The following is a 21,713-nucleotide window of genomic DNA, read 5'->3' as shown; positions in this document are numbered from 1 at the left end:
CAGTAACCAGCGATGTCATTGGATGTTCAGAATGCAATTGCAGCCAATCACAACACACTGCAGGGGCGGGTCTTACCTTTCAAGGAGCTTATAGGTTCTTTTATTCCCTCAGTGAGGACTGTCAGGCAGACATGGACAACACATCAGGCGGACAAGGGAATTTTGCCCATACAAAATTTATTTTTAATTTAACACATTTTTTTAAGTATATCACATTGAGGAACAATTCACGGTGGCTTTAATACAGTAGCACAGGTTGATCTTACAGACAAGTGGAGAACATAATGGAACTGTGACAGCGTGTTGGAGACTGTATTTTATAACTTGTGGTCCGGCTTGGTTGACAATGACAACACTTTGGTTTGCAGGATGTCGGTCACAAACGGAGCGATGACCTCAGGGTCATTCAGGTGGACGTGATGATCGCCAGGTACCGTCACCACCTTGTGCTGAGGGAAAGAGAAACGCAGGGATATTAGCTGGACATATATATCAAACCAGCTCAAGCACATATTTAGACGCCACACCCACATTTCTGTCCCGAAAGTTTTGAAGAAGAGCTGGGGTGAATTTCTTTTGGGCTGGTTCGGAAAATCTTCTTTCAACGCCGCCTTGTGCTCTGGAAAAAAGAAGAAGAAACTAGGATGAAGGTGACATTAAGTTATTGATACGCTGGTTTCAGACATGCACTGAACTCCTGAACTTGGGCGTGTCAATGCCAACGAAGATGTCAACTTGGACAGACAACGACCACACCTGACTCTGCTGTTGATTTCCCGCCGCAGAATGTATACATCATGCGCTGCCTCCTGGAAGATCTGCCCAGATAACACCCCTCATCTGAATGGAATGGACATTTTCCTGTTGTTGTGAACACGTCTGACCCCGACACTCTCGTGCATTCATTTTCTTCATATGTGAAAGTTCTGAAAATGGCCGGACCCAATTTTTGCAAACACTTTCAGGAGTTCATGTCTGAAAACAGCGTTATAGATATGATACAGTGAGTGTATATCTTACAGAAGAACTAAAACTGAGGCTTGAATCCTCGACTGCATCTCCAGACTCTGCTCCAAAGTGAAGCGGTGTATGTTTTTCTGAAAACAAAGACATGTTTTCATTTATGGGGCTGAATGATAAAACCCCCGGTGTGTTGAATAAGAGAGGAAAGTGCTGAATGTGGCGCAGGGTTCAGGAGGTTAAAAGTCACTTACAAAATTAACCCGCAGGTCTCTGGAGAACACAAAACCTGCTGAAGAGAAACACAGTCAGCTGCCGGCACAGTGAGATTATTCCTCACCGAGGGGGAGGAGAAGAGATAAAGACGTACCTCCTTCAACCTGCACCAGACCGCGCTCTAACAGGATGTGTGCAGACTGTTCAGACAGAGTGGGGTTTGCATCCAAGAGCCTGAAGGAAATAAAGTATTTTGAGTATACAGGCCAAGCTACAACAAGTCTAATATTCGTTTTAAAACTAGAATGACACTCAGTAGAGCACATATCTCTGGATGCATCTGTTCAGCACTGGTCACCTAAACGTCCTTGAAAACAATGACAAAATGGCATTCAGAAACTTTACCCTTTTTCAGGGTTTTGGCCTGGAGCTGTTATTTATGTAAATTAGCAAGTAGGTAAAGTCTATTTGACATAGCACTGTTCCAATACTTAGACCAAGTCATATGTCTGCCAAGTCCCAACAGTGAAACCACATTTAAATGAAATCGGTCAGGAGTTTTATTTGCATCTACACCAAAGTGTACACACTCATAAAATATAGTCTCCAGAACATGTCAGATTTGCTCATGAATTACTCTTAAAGAAATGATGGAATATTTTTTAAAAAAGCCAATCCTCACAATGTTAGAAGTGAAAAGAAATGGATCCACCCCTGATTCAGATCCACACCAACATTTAATGGGTTCTCTCCTGACTAATACCACACCCTTCCTCCAAGTTTTCACACAATCTTGCTTAGAAACAAACAAACAAACAAACAAACAAACAAACAAACAAACAAACAAACAGGGCCGATTACGGGGGTGATAACCAACTGCTGGGATAGTATGATACCTCTTAGCCGCCTCCTCGTGAGTGTAATCTCTCTTCTTTACTTCTGTCTTTTTTTCAAACTGAATAATCTCATCTGTCCCCTGCCTCAACACCTTGTACATTTCTTTCTGCAGGAAGAGATAGAAAAGAAAGATGAGGTGATTAGGTACAAAACTAGAGCTCTCAATAAAATATAAATGTTTCAGAGTAAAGAGAGAATATAACTGAGGCATGATGCAATATCACTGCAGGGATCGTTTTCCCCACTTGATTTTTTATTCAACAAACACAACTTCCTCAGGTCGTATGAAACTGACGCTTTTGCAGTATAAGCAGCACAGCTTCCAATTTTCAATACAGACTATACTAACTAACATATTAGTACATACTACATATCACTGAGGTCCTGTCACCTGCATTCATTCTAAGGATTATGGAGCTTGAGCAAATTGGAGAAACTTTACATTCATTTATTTACTTATATTATAGATTATTTTATTGTCAATATATTTGTTTTAAAAACTTAGAGCCAACAATATAAATAAAAAAACAGTTTTCCTTCCTTGAAGCAACACTTAGACCTTCACTTTGAAAAGAACAATTTACAGAGGATCCTGTGCTACAACTGAATAAATAAAATACTAACTATAGTAACATTTAATCAGCACTGTGGCTGTTACTGGAGCAACTGAGGTAAGGTGTATTTTTTCTACGGATTTGGGAGAATTAGCAAATCGGAGGGACTTTAATTTCGATCATATATTATTCTATATTCAATATATTAAATTTGAAGAATTTAACAATTAAAGGATTTATTATTGGCCCAGATTGTATTACTTTAAGCAACTCAACCCTTCATTTAGAGCAGGATGTTGTGGAACAGTTGAATAAAAAAAATAAGATTTTTTTTTTTACGGATTTTATTTAGTCAGACTCTATCTAATAGAGACGTCAGGGTGTGTTTGGAGGACTTTGACTCATGACTTCAGTGTTTCTAATATCCTGGCTACCGTTTGGCAATAAATCACAGAGTTTCTGAGACTGAGGTGTAAATAAATGTACCGGATCCGTTGGTAAGAATCCATAAGAGTCCAAGAACACGAGAGCGTCCACCATCTCAGGATACAGTGCAGCGAACTGTGGAAACACAATCACGTACAACAGGATGATACCTCATGAGGAAACACAGCAGAACAGTGTGTGTTTACACATCAGCCTGGGGACAAACAGCCACTCACCATCCCTGCAATGTCAGCACCTGTAAATGCAAAGAGGCTTCATGTTATTTACACTTTCACTTTTTCAACACAGCAAAGTATACAACACACAGATTGGGATCAGTTGTGTCCTGGTGGTGCACTCACCCATACTGTGGCCTATGATGGAGAATTTCCTCATCTTCAGAGCTGCAGGAGTTAAGATAAGATAGGGTAATCCATTATTAAGACATCAATGGGGAGATTAGCAACAAATGAATAATTTAATTTCACACATCATGGAGCAGGATTCATCGCACTCACCCCCAGCGACTCTGAGAACATCCGCCACGTACTCGAGTAGAGAGTAGAAGACTCCAGGAGGACGGTGCGACGAGCGGCCGTGACCTGCCAGGTCCACCGCCACGTATCTGCACTCTGAGAGGACGGACAGGGCCTCAGTCAAGTGATCCCAGTTATAATGTATTTCATGGGTCCATATTTTCTTTGGTAAAAATTACTGGGAAAGACTTTGGGTCATTTATTATTGATTATGGGTAAAAAAGGGTCAAATATATAAGAGTAACATGTTTTATACCAAACATAATGTTAAATAATGGATTTATAGAAATTGTTTAGTACAATGATATTTAGCAACGTAAACAATATACGTGCGCACAGCAACCATAGATCATAAAATTGCTATATTTGTGTGGATTATAAAAGTCGGACGTGATAATAAATGAAGAGCAGCTCTTGTTGCTGAGCTGAGACAAATCTGATCATTTTAAAGGGACGGACTTCACATAGAACCACTATAGTCTACTGATTAAATAACAAACTAGTGTTCTGGTTGTTATCAGGTTTTTCCGATTTTGTCTTGCCCTACATGCCAGTTTTTAGTCCTATCCTGTTTTGAGAAACCTGAATATGCTGCCTGTGCCTGGAGCCCTCCAACAGACACCTGGATATTCTGTTGCGAGTAAACACCTTAACCTGGAGGGTATTCCAAAGCTTGAATTGGCTTGACCTTTTCACTGGCTTGAAAAAAAATGACTGATAAACAGTTCAACAATACTTTGACGTGCTAACAGACTGTGACAGCAACTTTATTTTTTCATGCATACAAACTTAATACTTAAGATAATAAACTTAATAAAAATTATTTCTTATTATTCTGACTACAGACATTAAGAGCGAGATAAAAACTCTGGACGGAACTGTCTTCAAACAACTTTGAAAACGTTTCCGCCCGTCTGACATTCTTTGAGACACGGCTAAACGTAACTTGACCTTGATCCTGGTACTCGTGCTTTACAGCAGGCTAGCTCTAAAGCACGAGTTACCATGGTGACTGAGAAGGAATCAATTTAAGACAGTCATGGGATGGATCCCTCACTTAAATAAGCCAGACTTATCAAAGTAAAAGTTCCATGTCAATACAACCCCCTTTAAAAAACAGGATAAGACTCAAACACAGCATGTTTGTATGTAAATGCAGTCACCTTGCAGTCCAATGTGTAGCCCGCAGCACAACTGATCTAACTCATTGATTTCTCGCAACCACTGAACGTGTTGTCCAGTACAGTTCTTTCACAGTTTCCCCATCATTCCAGTAAAAACTTGATGAAGTCTTCAGCCAGTGTAGTGAGGTACACTGGCTGTCAATATAAATGAATTACGGTTACGAATTGTAATAATATTCACTAATGCTAAATTTGTTGATAATTATTGCAATTAATTTCTGGTGTGTCATGATTTACCTTTGGGCAGCAGGGGGATGAGGGTGTTGAATGAACCACAGTTGTCAGCCCAGCCGTGCAGGCACAGCACAGGACAGCCCTGATCAGGACCCCAGACTTTACCCCTGATCTCTCCCCATGGGACTGGAACTGAGAGCTCTGACACTGGACACACAACACAACACAACACAACACAACACAACACAACACAACAAAACAGCACACCACACCACACCACCACAAAACACCACACAACAAAACAACACCACATAACAACAGAACAACACAGCACAACAACACACAACGCATCACAACACCACAAAACAACCAAACAACACAACCACAACACAGGACAACACAACAACACCACAAAACAACACAGCACAACAACACAAAACAAAACCACACAGCACAACAACACATCAACACAGCACAACAACACAGGTGTCAGTGTGCAGCTCAAACACAAGTTCACTGTGACATCATATTATGACACAGTCACAAGATATAAATGACATAGAAACACAACAGATTACTTGATGATTTACAGAAAACAAAAGGCTAAACTTCACAGCACTTATTATTTATTAACTTATTTCAGTCTAATGATTCTTAGTTGAAGTCTAAATAAAAAGTTAGAGTGAGTAAACTGCAGCTTTTTGACAATGGACCTTTAGATTTGTAAATCAAACTCTGCAGCTCAGAGACAATGAACTTTACTACAGCGCGTGGAGCCTGTTTACAATATCAATCAGCTTCGACACTAAATCAGACTGAAGGAAACACTTTCACACAGCGCGGATTATTATCATTATTATCACTATTCAAACTTTCTCACGTTCTCTGTCCAGCTGAGGTCCTGACGCTTGCATCTTTGCACTAATTTACAAACTTCCTGCGCACTTCCGGGATGTGGAGCCTGCAGCCTCCAGGGGAACTACTTTCCCTCCGCTGGGTCTCACAGGCAGCCTCCTCTGCTGTGAAGGACACAGTTGAAAAGCTATTTTTGGCTAAATGGACATAATGTTGGTGTATATTTCACTTCCCTCTGTTCTTTAATGTGGGCTGCTTAAAGTTTGGTTTTCCTTTGTTTTTTTTAACAAACATATTGTGGAGGTTTTTCCTCGAAAGCCTCAGGTCGCATTAATACGACCCCTTGTATGTTTCAATCAGGCTCATTTAACTGATTTGAATGTGTTACTGAACCCTTCATATATTTATAAATTAATTTAGTTCAGTCAACTTAAAAAAGCATGTACACTAAATTAAAAATATATTTATTGTCTGTCTATTCTGTGCAACCACTTGATATAATACAATTTTCTAAATTCAATATAAAATGTTTTCAGTGTAGCTGCCACTGAAGAAAGTGAGCTCATATTATCAGTATTTTTTCCAGGTTCAATCGTATATAATTTTATTTTCGATATAGTTCATTTGAAAAATTTAAAACTGAAGGATTCATTATTACCCCATCCAGACTTCTTTATGTAGAGCAACACCTTGACCTTTATTTTTAAAGATAAAATTGAAAGAGGCTGTTGCAGAACAGTTGAATAAATACAAGCTTGACATTTTGGAAGATTTAGTCAGATTCAGCTAATAGAGACGGCAGGGTGTGTTCGGAGGACTATGACTCATCACTTCAGTGTTTCTAATATCCTGGCTATTGGCCGACAGTTTTGCTTGACATAATAAAGATTAATGATACAAAGATTTGACCAGTTAAACAGCTGAAAATGTCTTTAGACTTATTTATCCTCTGACATTCAACTAATCGTTCCAACTCTAAATCAAACTGATTCCAATGCTTCATTGTTACGAAACACTTTTAAATCACATGATTCATTTAATTACAAAACCACAATCAGTCACATTCATGGAGCTCGCTCAATTAAAACAGTTACACTAAGATGGAGGCTTGTCTTGTCTCTAATCCACCAGTAAATGAGAAAATGAATCCTTCTGATTGGGCCCGTTTCTCTGATCTGATGATTTACTCAGTTGATCTCATTTTCTTCTTGTTTGTGCATGGAGTCGCCTCAGAGGAGATTTCTTCTAAATGTTTATCTAAAGGCATCAACTTTATTACCGGCTGCAGCTACTCGGCTGCTGAAGGACAGTGCACCATAGAGATTCAGCCTCCTGGCGACAGTGAGTAGAAAAAGGTGCTGAAAACCATTGATGGATTCAGGCTTTAACATGGATTTGATGAGGTTTTGCGTCTGTTTGTAACGGCTCATGGGAGCTGCGTATTTTTTGCTCTTAGTTGTGAGAAAAATGTGTAGCTTGTAGTAGATACACATGTTCTACTACACCTGTTTATCGTGTTTCAGCTTTGTACAAAGACTGATGAAAGAAACGTTCAAAGGCTTGTGGGACACAGGTTAGTTTGGAAGTGGGGCAGGACTTGTTCCTCTGTGGTATAAATAACTCAGTGTGTATACTCACTTCAAAGATTCAACTTGCTAAAACCCAGTCATCTGCTAAGTTAAAGTAAACATAATGTCAGATAACTAGGATGGCACAAGGTAGAGCACATTGCATTTCACACACTTACAGATATCAGTTCCCCCTTTCATCAAGATCCATGAATTATTCCCTGGTGAAAATCTAAAAAGGGGAGGTATGCATTCTACTGAGTGATATTCTAGTTACATTAGTAACTGAGAGTACCTGTTTTGGGGGGTTTGTAAAATAAATAAATTTTATATATTTCTAAAACTAATTTTGACTGAGTGATTTTTGCCTCTTTTGGTTGTCTGTTATATTTTTAAGTTTTTTTTGTTTTTCTTATTTAGCTTTGGTCTAACAGTATAAATGGAATGTAATAAATCGTGTGGCACCCTTTGCCTGTTATTAAGGTTGATACAATACAAATGGCACTTAGAGAGTACACATATCAGTAAGACTCATCTATCCTATACGTGGTGGACGAGTTCTTTCAGTAGAAATATAACAATATAAGAGAAAGTTTTTGTCCTGTAGCTCTGATGAATTATTTGTCATAAAACATAGTTTAAACCACATCCACACCTAAATCTAATGAGTTAGAGGCCCAGGCCCCATCCTTCCAACAGGTTTGGTGCAAATTGGTTCAGTAGTTTTTGTGTAAACCTGCTGATAAATAAGCCAGTAAACAAACAAACAGACAGACACGGGTGTTGGCGGAGGTAATGTGTCAAACTATGTAGGAAACACGATCTACAGTACTTGTACTTACTCCTCAGACTTCACACCCTTCTGTTAGGATTTTAATAATATAATTAGACACTATAGCCCCGAAAAGGATCGATTTTACACACACCATGTTTGTACCTTAACAGAAAGAATTAATGTTTTGTTATGTGTTAGGACTGTAATCCGTGGCATACAATACACTGTACTTAAACTTGTTCTCATACATAAACCTTTATATATATTACAGTATTCTTTTAGCTTTATTCAACATCACACATACATGAATGCACTGTGCTCATTAAGACACTGTAGAAAGAAATCAAGAAGCTGCCCCAGCTTCTGAAGGCCAAATAGGAAAGGCGTTGTCTTGTCTGATGAATACGCATGCTTACGCACACAGAACATACAGCCGATAAAGCAGAAACACAATGTTTCTCACTCCAATGAACAACAAACACTGTATCTGCAAAACGACTGAAGACTCATAAAGCTTCAGCTGGATAAAGGCTTGTTTTTAATACACAAAACTTAACACTGTCAGAATGTGAAGATTTGCCCAGTTACTATCAAAGGAGGGACGAACCTGGGAGCGGCTCCTCATCATTGGCGGATTCCAGTGCCTAGAGGCTGGGACCAGCCTGTGCACTAGCCACGGTTACTCCCCCTCGTTATTGACCAATGAAGTTCTACCTACTATTATAAATATTGCACCCGCCGTCCGTTCGGGGCGACTCTTGACTACCCCGAGCTACTGACTAAAGCCGAGGCTGTGCATTGAGTGCCCATAGCTATGCTGTACCTTTTCATTGCTTCTAAATAAATACTTTTTGAACCAAAACCGACCCTTCTCATACCTAAGGATAAAAGAACACGACAAAATTGGTGACCCCGACGTGATCCTGAAGAGAAGTTTTGACCAGAAAGACCGGAGACCCAAAGGTCGAGGCCGCTCCGATCAATTCTCCACATACTCACGGGCGCCAAACTAAAAGGTAAGCAGAAACCTGTTAAAACAAATTCTGCATTAGTTATATAGGCATTGATATAGATTGTGAGTGTGCGGAGAGGAGAAAGGAGGTAAAATATTAAAGTTCTGGGTTTTATGGAAGCAATGAAAGGGTATGTAAAATAAAAGTACTAAACAGAGGTCTGGGACCCTGTGAAAGGTCAGGGACCTTGTGAAAGGTCTGGGACCTTGTGAGGGGTCTGGGACCTTGTGAGGGGTCTGGGACCCTGTCTTGGTGCAAAAGAAACAAGATAAAAAAGCGAGGTCTGGGACCTGCGCGGGACGGGCGCCACACTTAAAAAGTCTGTGACGCACGAACCCTTAAAACTAATTCAGATTGGAGAAAAGACAGACGATTCATGCAATAGATTGCATCCGTGCAACCAAATCTGGGATTAGGGTGTGAACCTGGAGGAAGGGGCTACCGGCACTGACGAGTGAGGAGCTTAACTAGCCAGACACACCGTTGCTTGAATCAGGCACAAATTAAAAAGACGCCAAGGCCATAACATGTCGCGAGTACTGACAGATGAAAAGACTGACTAGAATAAAAAGACTGACAGAGACCAAAAAAAACTGACCATAAAAAATATAAGATTTAAGAGGTCTGAATGTGTGGGTATTTACTAAATACTAAACAATAGCGTTTTGGAGATTGATTAAAGAACTTAAGGTAACTAATACGTGTGGGTAATGGAACTGATCTGAGTAGTCCTAATATGAACTTCATGTAAAGGAACTAATGGTGACACAGCACTAAGTCTGATACAAGTGTGAATGAAAGTGTCTAACCCTAACCCTTCCCGCTGCTCACTAACCTTCGGGACTAAACATGAGGACACACAACTCAGAGAGACTGTACTACATCTGCTGAAATATTTCATTCCGGTAGCAGACTTCAAACACATCACAGAGCATTTCAAACATTCTGCTGCAGATCGAGCTGAACACAGACTTCAGCAGCTGCTCTTCATTCCACTCATTTCTTCTGTGTGAAGCTCTGACATTTCTTACAACAATATTTCTGTCTGATTACTGCATCAGTGTATAAAAGTGTGTAAATAAACACCATCTTTCTTTAGCCAAAACATTCCTGGTCCTCAGAGGATGAACCCAAGACCCACATCAGTTTTTATCACCACCAACAGGTCAGAGTTACCACTTGTCCAAAATTTGAGTTTATCATCTCGGTCAAGGAGGTTATGTTTTCATCGGTGTTTGTTTGTTTGTTTGTTACGAGGTTTACGCAAAAACTACTCAACGGATTTACATGAAATTTCTATGATCCAAGAAAGAACACAAGCAATTTTTGTGTGGACCGGATCAGGGTGTGGATCCAGGAATGTTTGTGAGAATGTTTTTCAACATGAACAATGGATCAAACATGAATCATGAAGCTCGTTAAGGAGGCTGATTTATGAGTGTGTGCTATTTGGTGCAGTTCCAAATAAATCCAAATCTGGATCAAATAAATTCAATGTGGTTTCATAAAGGGACTGTTGGGTCTTGGTGGAGGTCCGCACTCTGGTATGCACAAAATACAATCAGCACCTTTAATTAAATAAATGTCTTCAATGCATTTATTATGTTAGTGTGGACAGTCACGGATGTAAACTGTAACTCGACTGGTCGGCAGAGGCAAACGGCTGTAAGGCATTTACGCTCCTGTGCTCCTCCTTTCACTGTAAATAACAAGAAGATTCAGAGCAATGTTGTGTTAAAAGTGTTATTCTGCTGTTTTAATACAAATAGACAAAGTTGACCTCTGATGCAGACGTGATTCATTGAATGGAATCATGAACAAGATTAATCACTTGATCAGTGAGTACAAAAATACAAACTGTGTCAAAAACACATTGACGCTGCATTTCATTGATCCCCTCCTTCAGTAGTTTACAGATGAACTAGAGTTTAAGAAGAACTTGGTGTGAAAAATCACACCATCATCAGTATAAATCTATATATATATATATTAAAATATTTTAAATCACATGTGCCAGATAGGTTAGGTTAAATTAAAACACTACATTATAAATAAAACGTAAAAATGCCCATAAGACATTTATAAAAAGGTTGATGACAGACTGTGCTGGCTAAGTTTGTTGCATTTGTGTGTTTTCTATAACTTAGACGTCGGTACATCTGTCAGTCTGTCTGACTGCACACACACATTGGTCTGCAGGAAGTCCGACACCAGGGGAGCGACGACCTCAGCATCATTCAAGTGGATGTGATGATCACCAGGTACTCTCACTACAGTTTGCTGAAAGACAGATGCACACACAGTTAGAAGAGTGTTAGAGATAAAATGAATGTGTTAAAAAACATCCTGCAGGTATGGAGCAACATTATCATTTATTATAATGTCATGTTCATGATTCTGGCTACTTGGTGAATGTACAGTCAATATTCTCACTCTCTTAATTCTGGCGAGTCTCTAACTGTGGCTGTTTGTTGTTTCCCAGGAGGTTTTTCTCTGAAACGAGCTCCCTGCTGCGGTCTTATCATTTATCTAGTACTAGAAAATGCATTAAGTTGATCACAAACCTCCGGCAAGGTAGAGGACAGAGTCTTATTAAACGCTGTTTATTACCTGGATTTAAATATACAGTTGAATATCAAAGAAATCCCATAAAGTCAAATATGGGGGAGGTGGCCTGAGATTACTGCATACCAAAAACTTGAAAAACACTGACATTGATCTAATTGGTGAAAACATTCTAATCATTAATCTTATAAATGTACAAAATGTAAAAGTCACTTTCAAACACATGCATGAAACAAAAAAAAAAACTTTAAAAGCACATTAACTATAATTTTATTGAGCAGAATAGAAATAAAAAACTACAAGTCTGGCAACACAGATTATTAGTCTGCACCCTAGACTGTCTGTAAAGATGGACAACGCATAAATAGCATCAGTCAAAATATTATTATTATGTATTTTTATGTACCCTGCCACTCACCCAATGTTAGTTGGGATATGGTAAGAATGGATGGATGGATGGATGGATTATAAGATTTTATTGACTTTTGTCATCTATTTAATTATTTGTATTACAGCTGTTTTACAGTATTTCATGGTCAGCTTTTTATTTGTTATATATATGTTATATAATTATATATTTATAATTATATATTTTTCTTGGTTTCTGTATTGGTGCCTTTACTCAAGTGAATGATCAGAATAATCATTGATATTCTGATGTGAAGAGCTTTTCTTTTGCTGTATAGTGAAACTTTGTTCTTCTCCTCATCCTCTCTCACCAGCAGCACTGGACCAGGTACAGTATGTAGGTCAGTGTCTAAGTTCACAGCTATAAGAAACGATGCTGCCTCTGAGACACTGAGCCTTTTACTACACTGCTACTTCCGCACCTCTGCAGCTGTCTGTCTACTGGGCACAATTACACACAGGCTTAACGGCTAAAAATAAAACACAAAGACGCAAGTGCACCCACTTTACTACAGAAACACACTCACATTTCTGTCCCTATAGGCCTGCACAAGAGCTGACGAAGCTTTCTTTCCATCTCGTTCAGCAAATACCTTCTCAAAGCCGTCCTCTGCTCTGTAAAGACAAAGAGGTGTCACACTTAGTGAGGCACAGCATTGTACTGCTGGAGTTTAGTGCTTGAAACATGGAAAATGAAGCAGTTACAGAATAACGAGGGTGGAGGCTGTAATCCTCTTCTGGAACTCCAGACACTGCTCCAAAGTGGTGCGCACGATGTTTTTCTGTCATCACAAAGCAAAAACACAATGTAGCTGCAATACATGGGCTTCATACGACACCTTTGGGAGAACTTTAAGAAAGTAAGTGATGAGCTGGAGCAGTTCAGCAGCAACCTACCAGATTGAGACGAAAGTCTCGAGTGAACGCAACTCCTGCAAGAGAAAAACGCATTATATCCCAAGCATAAAAGGACAATAAACATAGTGAGGCTATTCAAAGAATTTTGTTCTCAGAGGAGAAGCAGCAACAAACAACAGAGCAGACTGACCTCCGTCTACTTGATCGAGACCTCGCTCTAAAAGGATGCGCACAGACTGTTCAGACAGAGTCGGGTTTGCAGCCAAGAGCCTGAAAGAAAGAAAATACATGTTTTATACAAGAGTTGCACAAACAAAGTTACTAAACCAGCATAAATATGAAGGTAATACCTCTCAGCTGCCTTCTCATAAGTGTAAACTCTTCTCCCCTTTTCTTCTGCCTTTTCTTCAAACTGAAGCATCTCATCCAGGCCCTGTCTGATCACTTCTGGAATTTCTTTCTGCAAGAAAAGGAAGGGACTCCATTCAATATTACTAACAAGACAATTACTGATTGGATTATAGAAATCCTATTGGCTGCCTGTGTGTTTTAGAATTGATTTCAACATATTGCTGTTGACCTTCAAGGCACTACATGGTCTGACGTCCTCTATGTAAAAATACTGATGCCCGAGTCATTTAAACTGGGAGTGCGGGATCAAAACATCTTATAATAATAATAATAATGATACATCGCATTTATATAGCGCTCTAAGCAAACCGAAACTAAATGCACTCTGAAGTTAGGCAACTTGTCCTTCTACCTACTCTGTGTGTTTTTTTTCGAGAAGTCACTTGAAGTTGGTTTTGCTGCAGCAGAACGACAGATTTGTTGCAGCCACATTAAAATTCATGGAAAAAAAAAAAATCAATTGTCCATCCCTCTTGAAACGGTCTGTCCACCAGGTGAAACTTTCCGTTCGGCTTGGAAAGAGACATTTTGGTGTCAGGTGCACGGCAGGAAAGTTCTGCAGGTTAGAGCTAAAATGTTTGTTGATAAGTTGTGCCCAGTGACGAGTCTCAAGGGTAAAAACTGTTAAAGTACCGAATCTGTAGGTAGAAATCCATAAGAGTCCAGCAGTACGATAGCATCCACCTTCTCAGGATACAGAGCGCTGAACTGTGGAACACAAAGTACACACCCAGGTACAGAAATGATAATAAGAGTAATAATAATAATAATAATAATAATAATAAGTGTCTGTTCATCATTTGAAAACTGTTCTGATCTGGTCACTTACCAATCCAGCAATGTTACCACCTGAAATTAAACAAAAGAAGAAGGTGGACACACGTAGTCCATATAACATGTGACATACATCCAACATATTATTAATATGTTAATATTATAACATGGTAAATGTCTCCAATTCTGCTGTGCACTCACCCATACTGTGGCCTATGATGGAGAATCTGTTCCACTGCAGAGCTGCGGGAGTTAATTTCACACTTCATCAACCAGGTTCAATATCTCACCACAGAACAGACTGAGTGATACAGTGTGTTATATATTTCTATAATATAATATTAATTTCTTTCTGCATTCATATACTGCTATTGCAAATTGATGCAAAATTGAGTAAAACCTTTGATTAAAAAAATTTAAAAAAAGAGTCATGCAGTCGTCTTGAGACAGGGATGTTTGATTTGAACTAGGAGCTAAACCTGCCGGTTCTTGAACTCACACACCGTCAGCGACTCTGCGTACGTCCATCAGATACAAGGGAAAGGAGTAGAAAGCTTCAGGAGGACGATGTGAGGACAGACCGTGACCTGGCAGGTCCAACGCCACGTATCTGTACTCTGGAGAAGATGCAAAGAAAGAAAGAAAACAATAAGCTATATTCTGAGCTGAAAAACGTTCTAAAGCAAATCCCTAGAGACTGTGTTAAAAAACAGCACGTCATATCACAGAGGCAAAAAAATTCCAGACTCAACCAGCTGCAATTATGATATCAGTGTTTTGGTAAAGGGCTTCGGTAAATGAGTGCAAGACAGTGTCTTTGGCTTAGGCTACATCCACAATACAACCATATGTTTGAATACGCATCAATTCTGTTACGGATACGTCTGGCGTCCAGACCTGCTGAGTTACAGAGCCGCTAAAACGGAGAAATACAAAACGCTGCTGACTCTGTTTGAGGTTGAAAACTCCAGGGCTGCTTTTTAGCCTGGACGGGCACAAACAGAGAAGTTTGGAAACTATGACGTAAACACTCACAACCTCTTGCTGATTGTGTCTTTTCTGTACCAACATAGCCTTCGCAGAGGAAAACAACCAGCATTAGCCTTGGCCATCAGTTTAGTACACGACATGGATAATCAATTACAAACGTTGCTAACCCGGTAGTCTTTGCTAACAGCTGTGGATCAGTTCGATTCTGTATTTAACAATGATATAACTGTTTACATGTGTATGAGACAAGATATCATTTGAGGAATCTGTGACTGTTCCTGTGTCCAGTGGGAGGAGCATCCCGTCCTGTTTACACCAGCACACGGACGCCCAGTGCAGGTGAGTAGTCACGAGATTGAGCATTGACAGGGATTCAAACTGATACGAAGGCAAAACGCTGGGGTGGATGTAGCCTTAGTCTGAACAGTCCAAAGCAACAAAGAAAAACTAATAGCTGTTGTTTTTTTGAATATGTTGCTTTATATAATGAAATATATGTGTTCACATTACATTGAATTAAAACAGAGTGAAGGAACATTTACTCTTCAGCTTCAGTGGCAGTGAACAAGAGATAACACTGCTCTCACACAGTTTTAAAGGTGCAGTGTGTAAGATTCAGGTGAAAGGGATCTCTAGGCAGAATGGCCCCAAATCTGAATGTTATAGGTCGAGAAAGAATTTAAAAACTTTGACAAAACTTGCAGGTATGAGGAGTTCAAACTTCCCTGCTGAGAGCAGTGTTTTAACATTCAACATGAGGCTTTAATAAAAGAATAAGAATAATAACATGAATTACCTTTGGGCAGCAGGGGGATGAGGGAGTTGAATGTACCACAGTTGTCAGCCCAGCCGTGCAGGCACATCACAGGACGCCCGTGATCAGGACCCCAGATTTTGCCTCTGATCTCTCCCCATGGGACTGGAATAGAGAGCTCCGACACTGGACACACAACACAACACAATCTGTTTTAGTTAGTTAGAAGGATTACGCAAATCTAAGAACAGGTTACCATGAAACCTGGTGGAAGGATGTTGTGTGGATCAGTGAAGAATTTCGGTGCAGATCCGGATCAGGGGGCAGAACCAGGAAGGGTGTTTTTCAACATGTCCCCGATTTCCCAGAGAATAATTCAATCAGACATGTTTAAGGAACTAATATCTATGAGTTTGTGGAATTTGATGCAGCTTGATTAAATTTAAAAAAGGGACTGTTGGGCCTTGGCAGACATACACACTCTGCTAAGTGCCATTCTTGTTGGTTAATATATTAGTTGACAGACAGAAACAACATTTGAGTGAAAATATCTTGTTTTTAATTCTCAATGTTTCTTTTATTCTCTGTTTTCTACCTTTGAGAAGTGAACATTGTTTGGACTTCAGACTGTTGGTTCAGACTAAACAGGTGATCAGTCGTTAGTCACGTTAGTCAGGACCACTGGGATTAATCATTTGACGAGTGATCGTCATGAGAAAAGATCCTCAGCAAACATCCTGTGGCTCCTTAATAGTTTGACAGCTTATATGAGTCATCAGAAATATGACATATACATTAGAATAGATCTACCTATTCTGCCTCATATTTAGTTTGTTAATTATATATATAAATATATATATATATAATTGTGAATCTTTTAAACATCACACACACACATACACATACATGCACACTTGCAGGCACGCGCGCACCTTCATACACTTGCACACGCACACACACGCACACAAACACACAGTCACCTGCTTGTTTGACAGTGCTGGAGTTCAGGTGCCTGACGCCCTTCAGACTCTGCATCATGGTGGACGACCCCTCTCCCCTGAGTTCAAACCTGAAACATATGATTCAAGACGTTTGTTAGGAAACAGGAACCAGTGAGAACACAGATTCTTCACAGGCTCCTCTTCCTCTTCCTCCTTCTTCTTCTTCTTCTTCTGGTTTAGTGCTGCACTGTAACCACACTGAGCCTTGTCGCCCCCTGCTGTTGACTTGTAGTGTCGGTTCAGTCTTTGCATCAGTCCACTGTTCAGCACACGGTCCTTATTGTGTCACTGTTATCAGTTCAATTGTTGTCGGTTGGTTTATGCACACACAGCGCCCCCTGGGAGGTCGTATTGATACTGAATTAATTATCATGATGAAAAATAAATTCAATTTAACAGGTTGAAATGTTGCCTGTTAAGTTTAGATAAATGTAATCCAATGGGCTCTTCCTCTATGATGGTGCTAATTAGACTGGACATACACACACCTTCCTTGTTGTATCTTTAAAACACAAACATAAGAAAAACAGTGTATAGATTTAATCTTCCCACAGAAACTCCTCTTCTTAAAAAGCTGTAACTCACTATCCACCACACCACAGTGCAGAGGGCTTTGGTCCCCATGATGTCGACTGGTCCTGACAAGGTCAGTGTTTATGCTGGGAAAGGTCTCAGAGAGCCAACAAACACGAACACACACATGTACACTGTTTGTTGGCATGTCTTTAATATGATCGTCTTTATTCAGATGAGATTTCACTGCATGTGAAGGCTCAGAGAGATGAAACACAGAATAACAAAGTGATTCATAGTCATATCAGACGGTGCTTACGTGCAAATAAAAGTTTCCATATTAAGGTCGGGGATATTGTGAAGAAGTGCAGTGAGAGTGGTAGAGACATCAGTGGGAGGGTTGGAATAATTTGGCGACCGGACAGAGGGAGGCAGTATAAAAGGTTAGCTTTGAGGGGGGGCAAGTCAGGTCGAGAAGAATTTGGTATCATCATCACACAGGATATTTTACCACAGGTAGGTACTGTCTGTTTTAAAATACTTTCATAATACAATCTTAGAATATAAAAGTGTTGATTTATGGAATATTGACAGAAAATAAAGCTGATTTTGACTAACACACAGCAACGACTTGGTTAAAGCAAATTGGTGATGATTTGACATTTAGAGGTTCCGGATAATTTGACATCAACCTGTTTCTGTGTTTTATCGAACATTTAAGATGCAGCGAAAACCAACTCCAGCCCAGCTGGAGAATGTCTTGTTCTATATACAATTTAAATATATAAATCTCTTTCATCATATCAAAGTCCCTGAATTAAAAGGATATACCCACGGCTACTAAACAAATTACAATGGCAGAAATACAAATGCAGATGATTGTGCAAATGTGGATTTTAAAGAAACCCGACAGTGCATCTGATTTCACTGCACAGTGAGGGCAGATGGGGTCATGTTTCTGCCTCTTTCTAATATTAATGACCCTTGATTAAAGTGGCTCTTGGCTTCTGGACATCAAATGAAACAGGAGCGACGGAAGAAAAGAATGAAGCTGTTTATGTAGCCTACGTAACCTTCATGTGATCAGGGCACTTTGTTTTTCTCCGATTAGATGTTTCTCTGTAATGTTTTTAATCATCCTCCACTTCCACTCCTCAGATCATGGCTGACTTTGACATGGTTTTGAAGTGCTGGGGTCCAGTGGAGGCGGACTACACCACCCACGGGAATCTGGTTCTGACCCGGTCAGTGGCTCTGATGAGACCTTCAATGACCTCTGTGTCTTCAGAGGCAGCTACGGCCCTGGTGCTGTATTATCTTTGCTGAATCCTCTCGTTTCCTTTCCTTCACAGTTTGTTCATGGAGCACCCGGACACTCAGAAGCTGTTCCCCAACTTTGTTGGCATCCCTCAGGGTGACCTGGCCGGTAACGGAGCTGTTTCCGCCCACGGCGCCACTGTGCTAAAGAAACTTGGTGAACTGCTGAAGGCCAAAGGAAACCACGCTACCATCCTGAAACCTCTGGCCAACAGCCACGCCACCAAGCACAAGATCGCCATTAACAACTTCAGGGTAACCTCAGTGTACATGAGCGAATATTTACCCACGCCGAAGACGTTATGTATTGTTTGTTAGTTCGCAGGATTCCACAAAAATGCCATAACCGATTTCCATGGAATTCTGTAAAGGGGTGGGGCATGATTTAAAGAAGAACCAATTAAATTTAGGTGCAGGATCTTGGACATTTCTTTTTTTTACTTTCTTCAACAATACAATCAACATTTTAGCTGATTTCTCAAAAAATAACACGGATCTTGATGAATAAATTCTGACATGTTTAGGGGACTGATAGGGGGCTTTATATATATGAGTGTGAGCAAGTCATTGCAGATCCAAATAAAAATCCACATCTAGTGAAGGTTTCATGTGGGAACTGTTCACAGAGATGTGTTCTCTCCTGAGTTCCATTGTAATAATATGTTTGACTAAACGTTGCATCTGTTTTATCCAATTGAATTTGTTTCCTCCGAACCGGATTTTAAAGCCTTTCTCTGTATTTTCTCGACAGCTGATTACCGAGGTCATTATTAAAGTCATGGAGGAGAAGGCAGGGCTGGATGCAGCCGGGCAACAGGCTCTGAGGAACGTGATGGACGTCGTCATCGCTGACATTCAAGCAAACTACAAAGAGCTGGGCTTCGAAGGCTGAGAATTAATTCTGACCCAAGTCATGTCGAGGTCAAATGACAAGACAAGAAATATTCTGCATGGAAGTGCTTTTAAAAAACAAAAAAATTATAATCTATTTGAATTAATAAACTAATACAGCACCATTGTATAATAGAGCTCCAGATGTTGTCAGTTAAAAAACCCAAAGAAGATAAAATGTAAAGACTCTGTAAAGACTTCTATCAATTATTACCAATAAAACACTTTGTTGCTCAACTCTGCTCCTTATTCTTTATCCTCATTTTCTTTATCTTAATTTTCATTTACAATTTCAATATCGTTACTCCCCCATCCAACGGGAATTAAGTAATAAATCAGGTAACTGCTGCTCATATTTTAAAATGAAATTAAGTATGAGTGACAGGGACGTTTTTGATCAGATATTTTATGAGGTCTGAAATTAAATCCAGCTTATTGTTAGAGTCAGATGGTCCAGATAGGAATAAGGTCAAGAATAAAAGTCTTCACTGCAAGAACTTGCGCACGCGCACACACACACACACAGACACACTCACAGACACACAGACACGTGCACATTTCCCCAAAAAATCCACTTGAACACACACAGACTGGACTGTATTTAGTCCTTTTCAATGCAGCAGCTTTATCAGGGACTTTACTGCTCCTTCAACTTCCTGTAAACTATCAATCCTTTTCACAGATAAATCCTGCTTCTCATTCCTCAAAGTAAAATTGTTGCTCCAGTGTCGACATTAAATCTCATCTCTGAATGTGACTGAATGTGTATTTCCTTGAATAAGACTCAACTGTACTTTTCCATCTTTTTGGTGACATTATGATTCTATATGAAGCCATTCAACACTCATGATACTTAAAAACAAAGTTATATTCACTTGTGACCTGGTATCACAGGCAACTGGAGTCAGAGACATTTATCCTTAAAGCAAATTTCTGTCAGACTGAATTTTAGAAGGAGAAGAATAACGCATTTCACAAATGTAAAGCAAAAGCTTGAGAAAGTAAACATTTTAATAATAATAATAATATAAAACAGCGAACAGGAAAAACTTTTCAAACGCTGACGACCCCTCAGGTTTACCTTGGGACTTGCTGGGGGGTGCAAACCTCAGGTTTGAAACCACAGACTCACCGATTGGTCTCACAATCAGACTGTTGTGTCATTTAAGGTTAAGTATATTTTTATCAATGAAATATACCCATTGTGTTACTTTCTAAAGCCTGAGGTGATGTCTTCAAATAACTTCGTCAGACTGTGTCAGAGAACCACGGCACTGTGGGCTCAGGAGACACAAACAGAAGGTCGGTGGTTTGATCCCCGGCTCCTCCAGTCAGCATGTTGAAGTGTCCTTGACCGAGATAGTGAACCTCAAATTGTCCCCTAAAGGCTGTGCTGACAGTGTGTGAGGAAAAGTGCAGGATATAGTAGCACTGCAGGAATGTGTGAATGTGGCATGTAGCGTAAATCACTTTGGTGGATAGGACTAGAGAAGCACAACATAAATACAGTTCATTTACCATATTAAAGAGAAATGATAATGTAATAAGTTCACAGGTAAAAAGGTGCAAACACACACGTGAGAGACTGGAGCCAAAAAATATCTGACATTCTTAGCTCTGGTGTCTGCAGAGCTCTGAAAATAACCGACTGGTCAGTGCATCACTTTGTCCAGACTGAAATATCTCATGGAACAAAACATGACATATGGCCCAGATATGCATAGTCCCCAGAGGATGAATCCAAATGACTGACTGTAAACCTTTTTCTTCTGTTGAACATCATCATGGCAAAGTTTTCACTTATAGTGAAAAATCTCAACATCTGCTCACAGGACCGACACAGATTTATTACATTTATGACATCCCTCGACATTCCTACATTGTCAGGTCAGGTTTCAAATTTCAAACCTGCATAAGTAATACAAACCTTGGTGTTTAGTACATCAGCTCATCTCTACACTTTTAGTCTTGTTGCTTGATGACTGACTTGTGCCTTTTTCATTCTCTGATGACCGACTGATGAGTAAATTAAATGTTTCAGCTCTTGAGATCTATGCAGATGTGATGGTACCT

General features: G+C 39.8%; 3 protein-coding genes across 4 annotated transcripts; 1 reads left to right on the top strand and 2 right to left on the bottom strand.

The window, feature by feature from the left end:
• Positions 1–166: 166 nt before the first annotated feature.
• On the bottom strand, positions 167–5,956 carry LOC117760125 (serine hydrolase-like protein). Of its 2 annotated transcripts, none has more exons than XM_034582913.1 (12): positions 5,828–5,956; positions 5,011–5,154; positions 3,572–3,685; positions 3,416–3,457; positions 3,290–3,309; positions 3,114–3,188; positions 2,073–2,179; positions 1,331–1,410; positions 1,215–1,252; positions 1,021–1,097; positions 532–619; positions 167–449 (listed from the first exon to the last, which is right to left on the bottom strand). In XM_034582913.1, exons 1-12 carry the CDS (start codon positions 5,859–5,861, stop codon positions 318–320), a joined length of 951 nt encoding a protein of 316 aa, XP_034438804.1. In that variant the 5' UTR covers positions 5,862–5,956; the 3' UTR covers positions 167–317. The 2 variants fall into 2 exon arrangements, with proteins under 2 accessions (XP_034438804.1, XP_034438810.1); XM_034582919.1 differs by having other exon boundaries at positions 1,215–1,249.
• A 5,330-nt stretch (positions 5,957–11,286) lies between these two features.
• LOC117760121 (serine hydrolase-like protein) lies at positions 11,287–17,085 on the bottom strand. The gene is made up of 12 exons (XM_034582904.1): positions 16,899–17,085; positions 15,961–16,104; positions 14,678–14,791; positions 14,376–14,417; positions 14,230–14,249; positions 14,034–14,108; positions 13,340–13,449; positions 13,180–13,259; positions 13,029–13,063; positions 12,837–12,913; positions 12,659–12,746; positions 11,287–11,438 (listed from the first exon to the last, which is right to left on the bottom strand). The coding sequence occupies exons 1-12, from the start codon at positions 16,954–16,956 to the stop codon at positions 11,295–11,297; spliced, it is 987 nt and encodes a 328-aa protein (XP_034438795.1). The 5' UTR covers positions 16,957–17,085; the 3' UTR covers positions 11,287–11,294.
• Positions 17,086–17,913: 828 nt separating this feature from the next.
• Positions 17,914–19,763, top strand: mb (myoglobin). The gene is made up of 4 exons (XM_034582963.1): positions 17,914–17,948; positions 18,591–18,676; positions 18,785–19,004; positions 19,501–19,763. Exons 2-4 carry the CDS (start codon positions 18,594–18,596, stop codon positions 19,639–19,641), a joined length of 444 nt encoding a protein of 147 aa, XP_034438854.1. The 5' UTR covers positions 17,914–17,948; positions 18,591–18,593; the 3' UTR covers positions 19,642–19,763.
• Positions 19,764–21,713: the final 1,950 nt, after the last annotated feature.

The sequence above is a fragment of the Hippoglossus hippoglossus genome, chromosome 1 (assembly GCF_009819705.1).
Source record: "Hippoglossus hippoglossus isolate fHipHip1 chromosome 1, fHipHip1.pri, whole genome shotgun sequence".
Taxonomy (NCBI): domain Eukaryota; kingdom Metazoa; phylum Chordata; class Actinopteri; order Pleuronectiformes; family Pleuronectidae; genus Hippoglossus; species Hippoglossus hippoglossus.
Note: the sequence above shows the minus strand (reverse complement) of the source record. Positions and strands in the feature narration are given on the sequence as shown.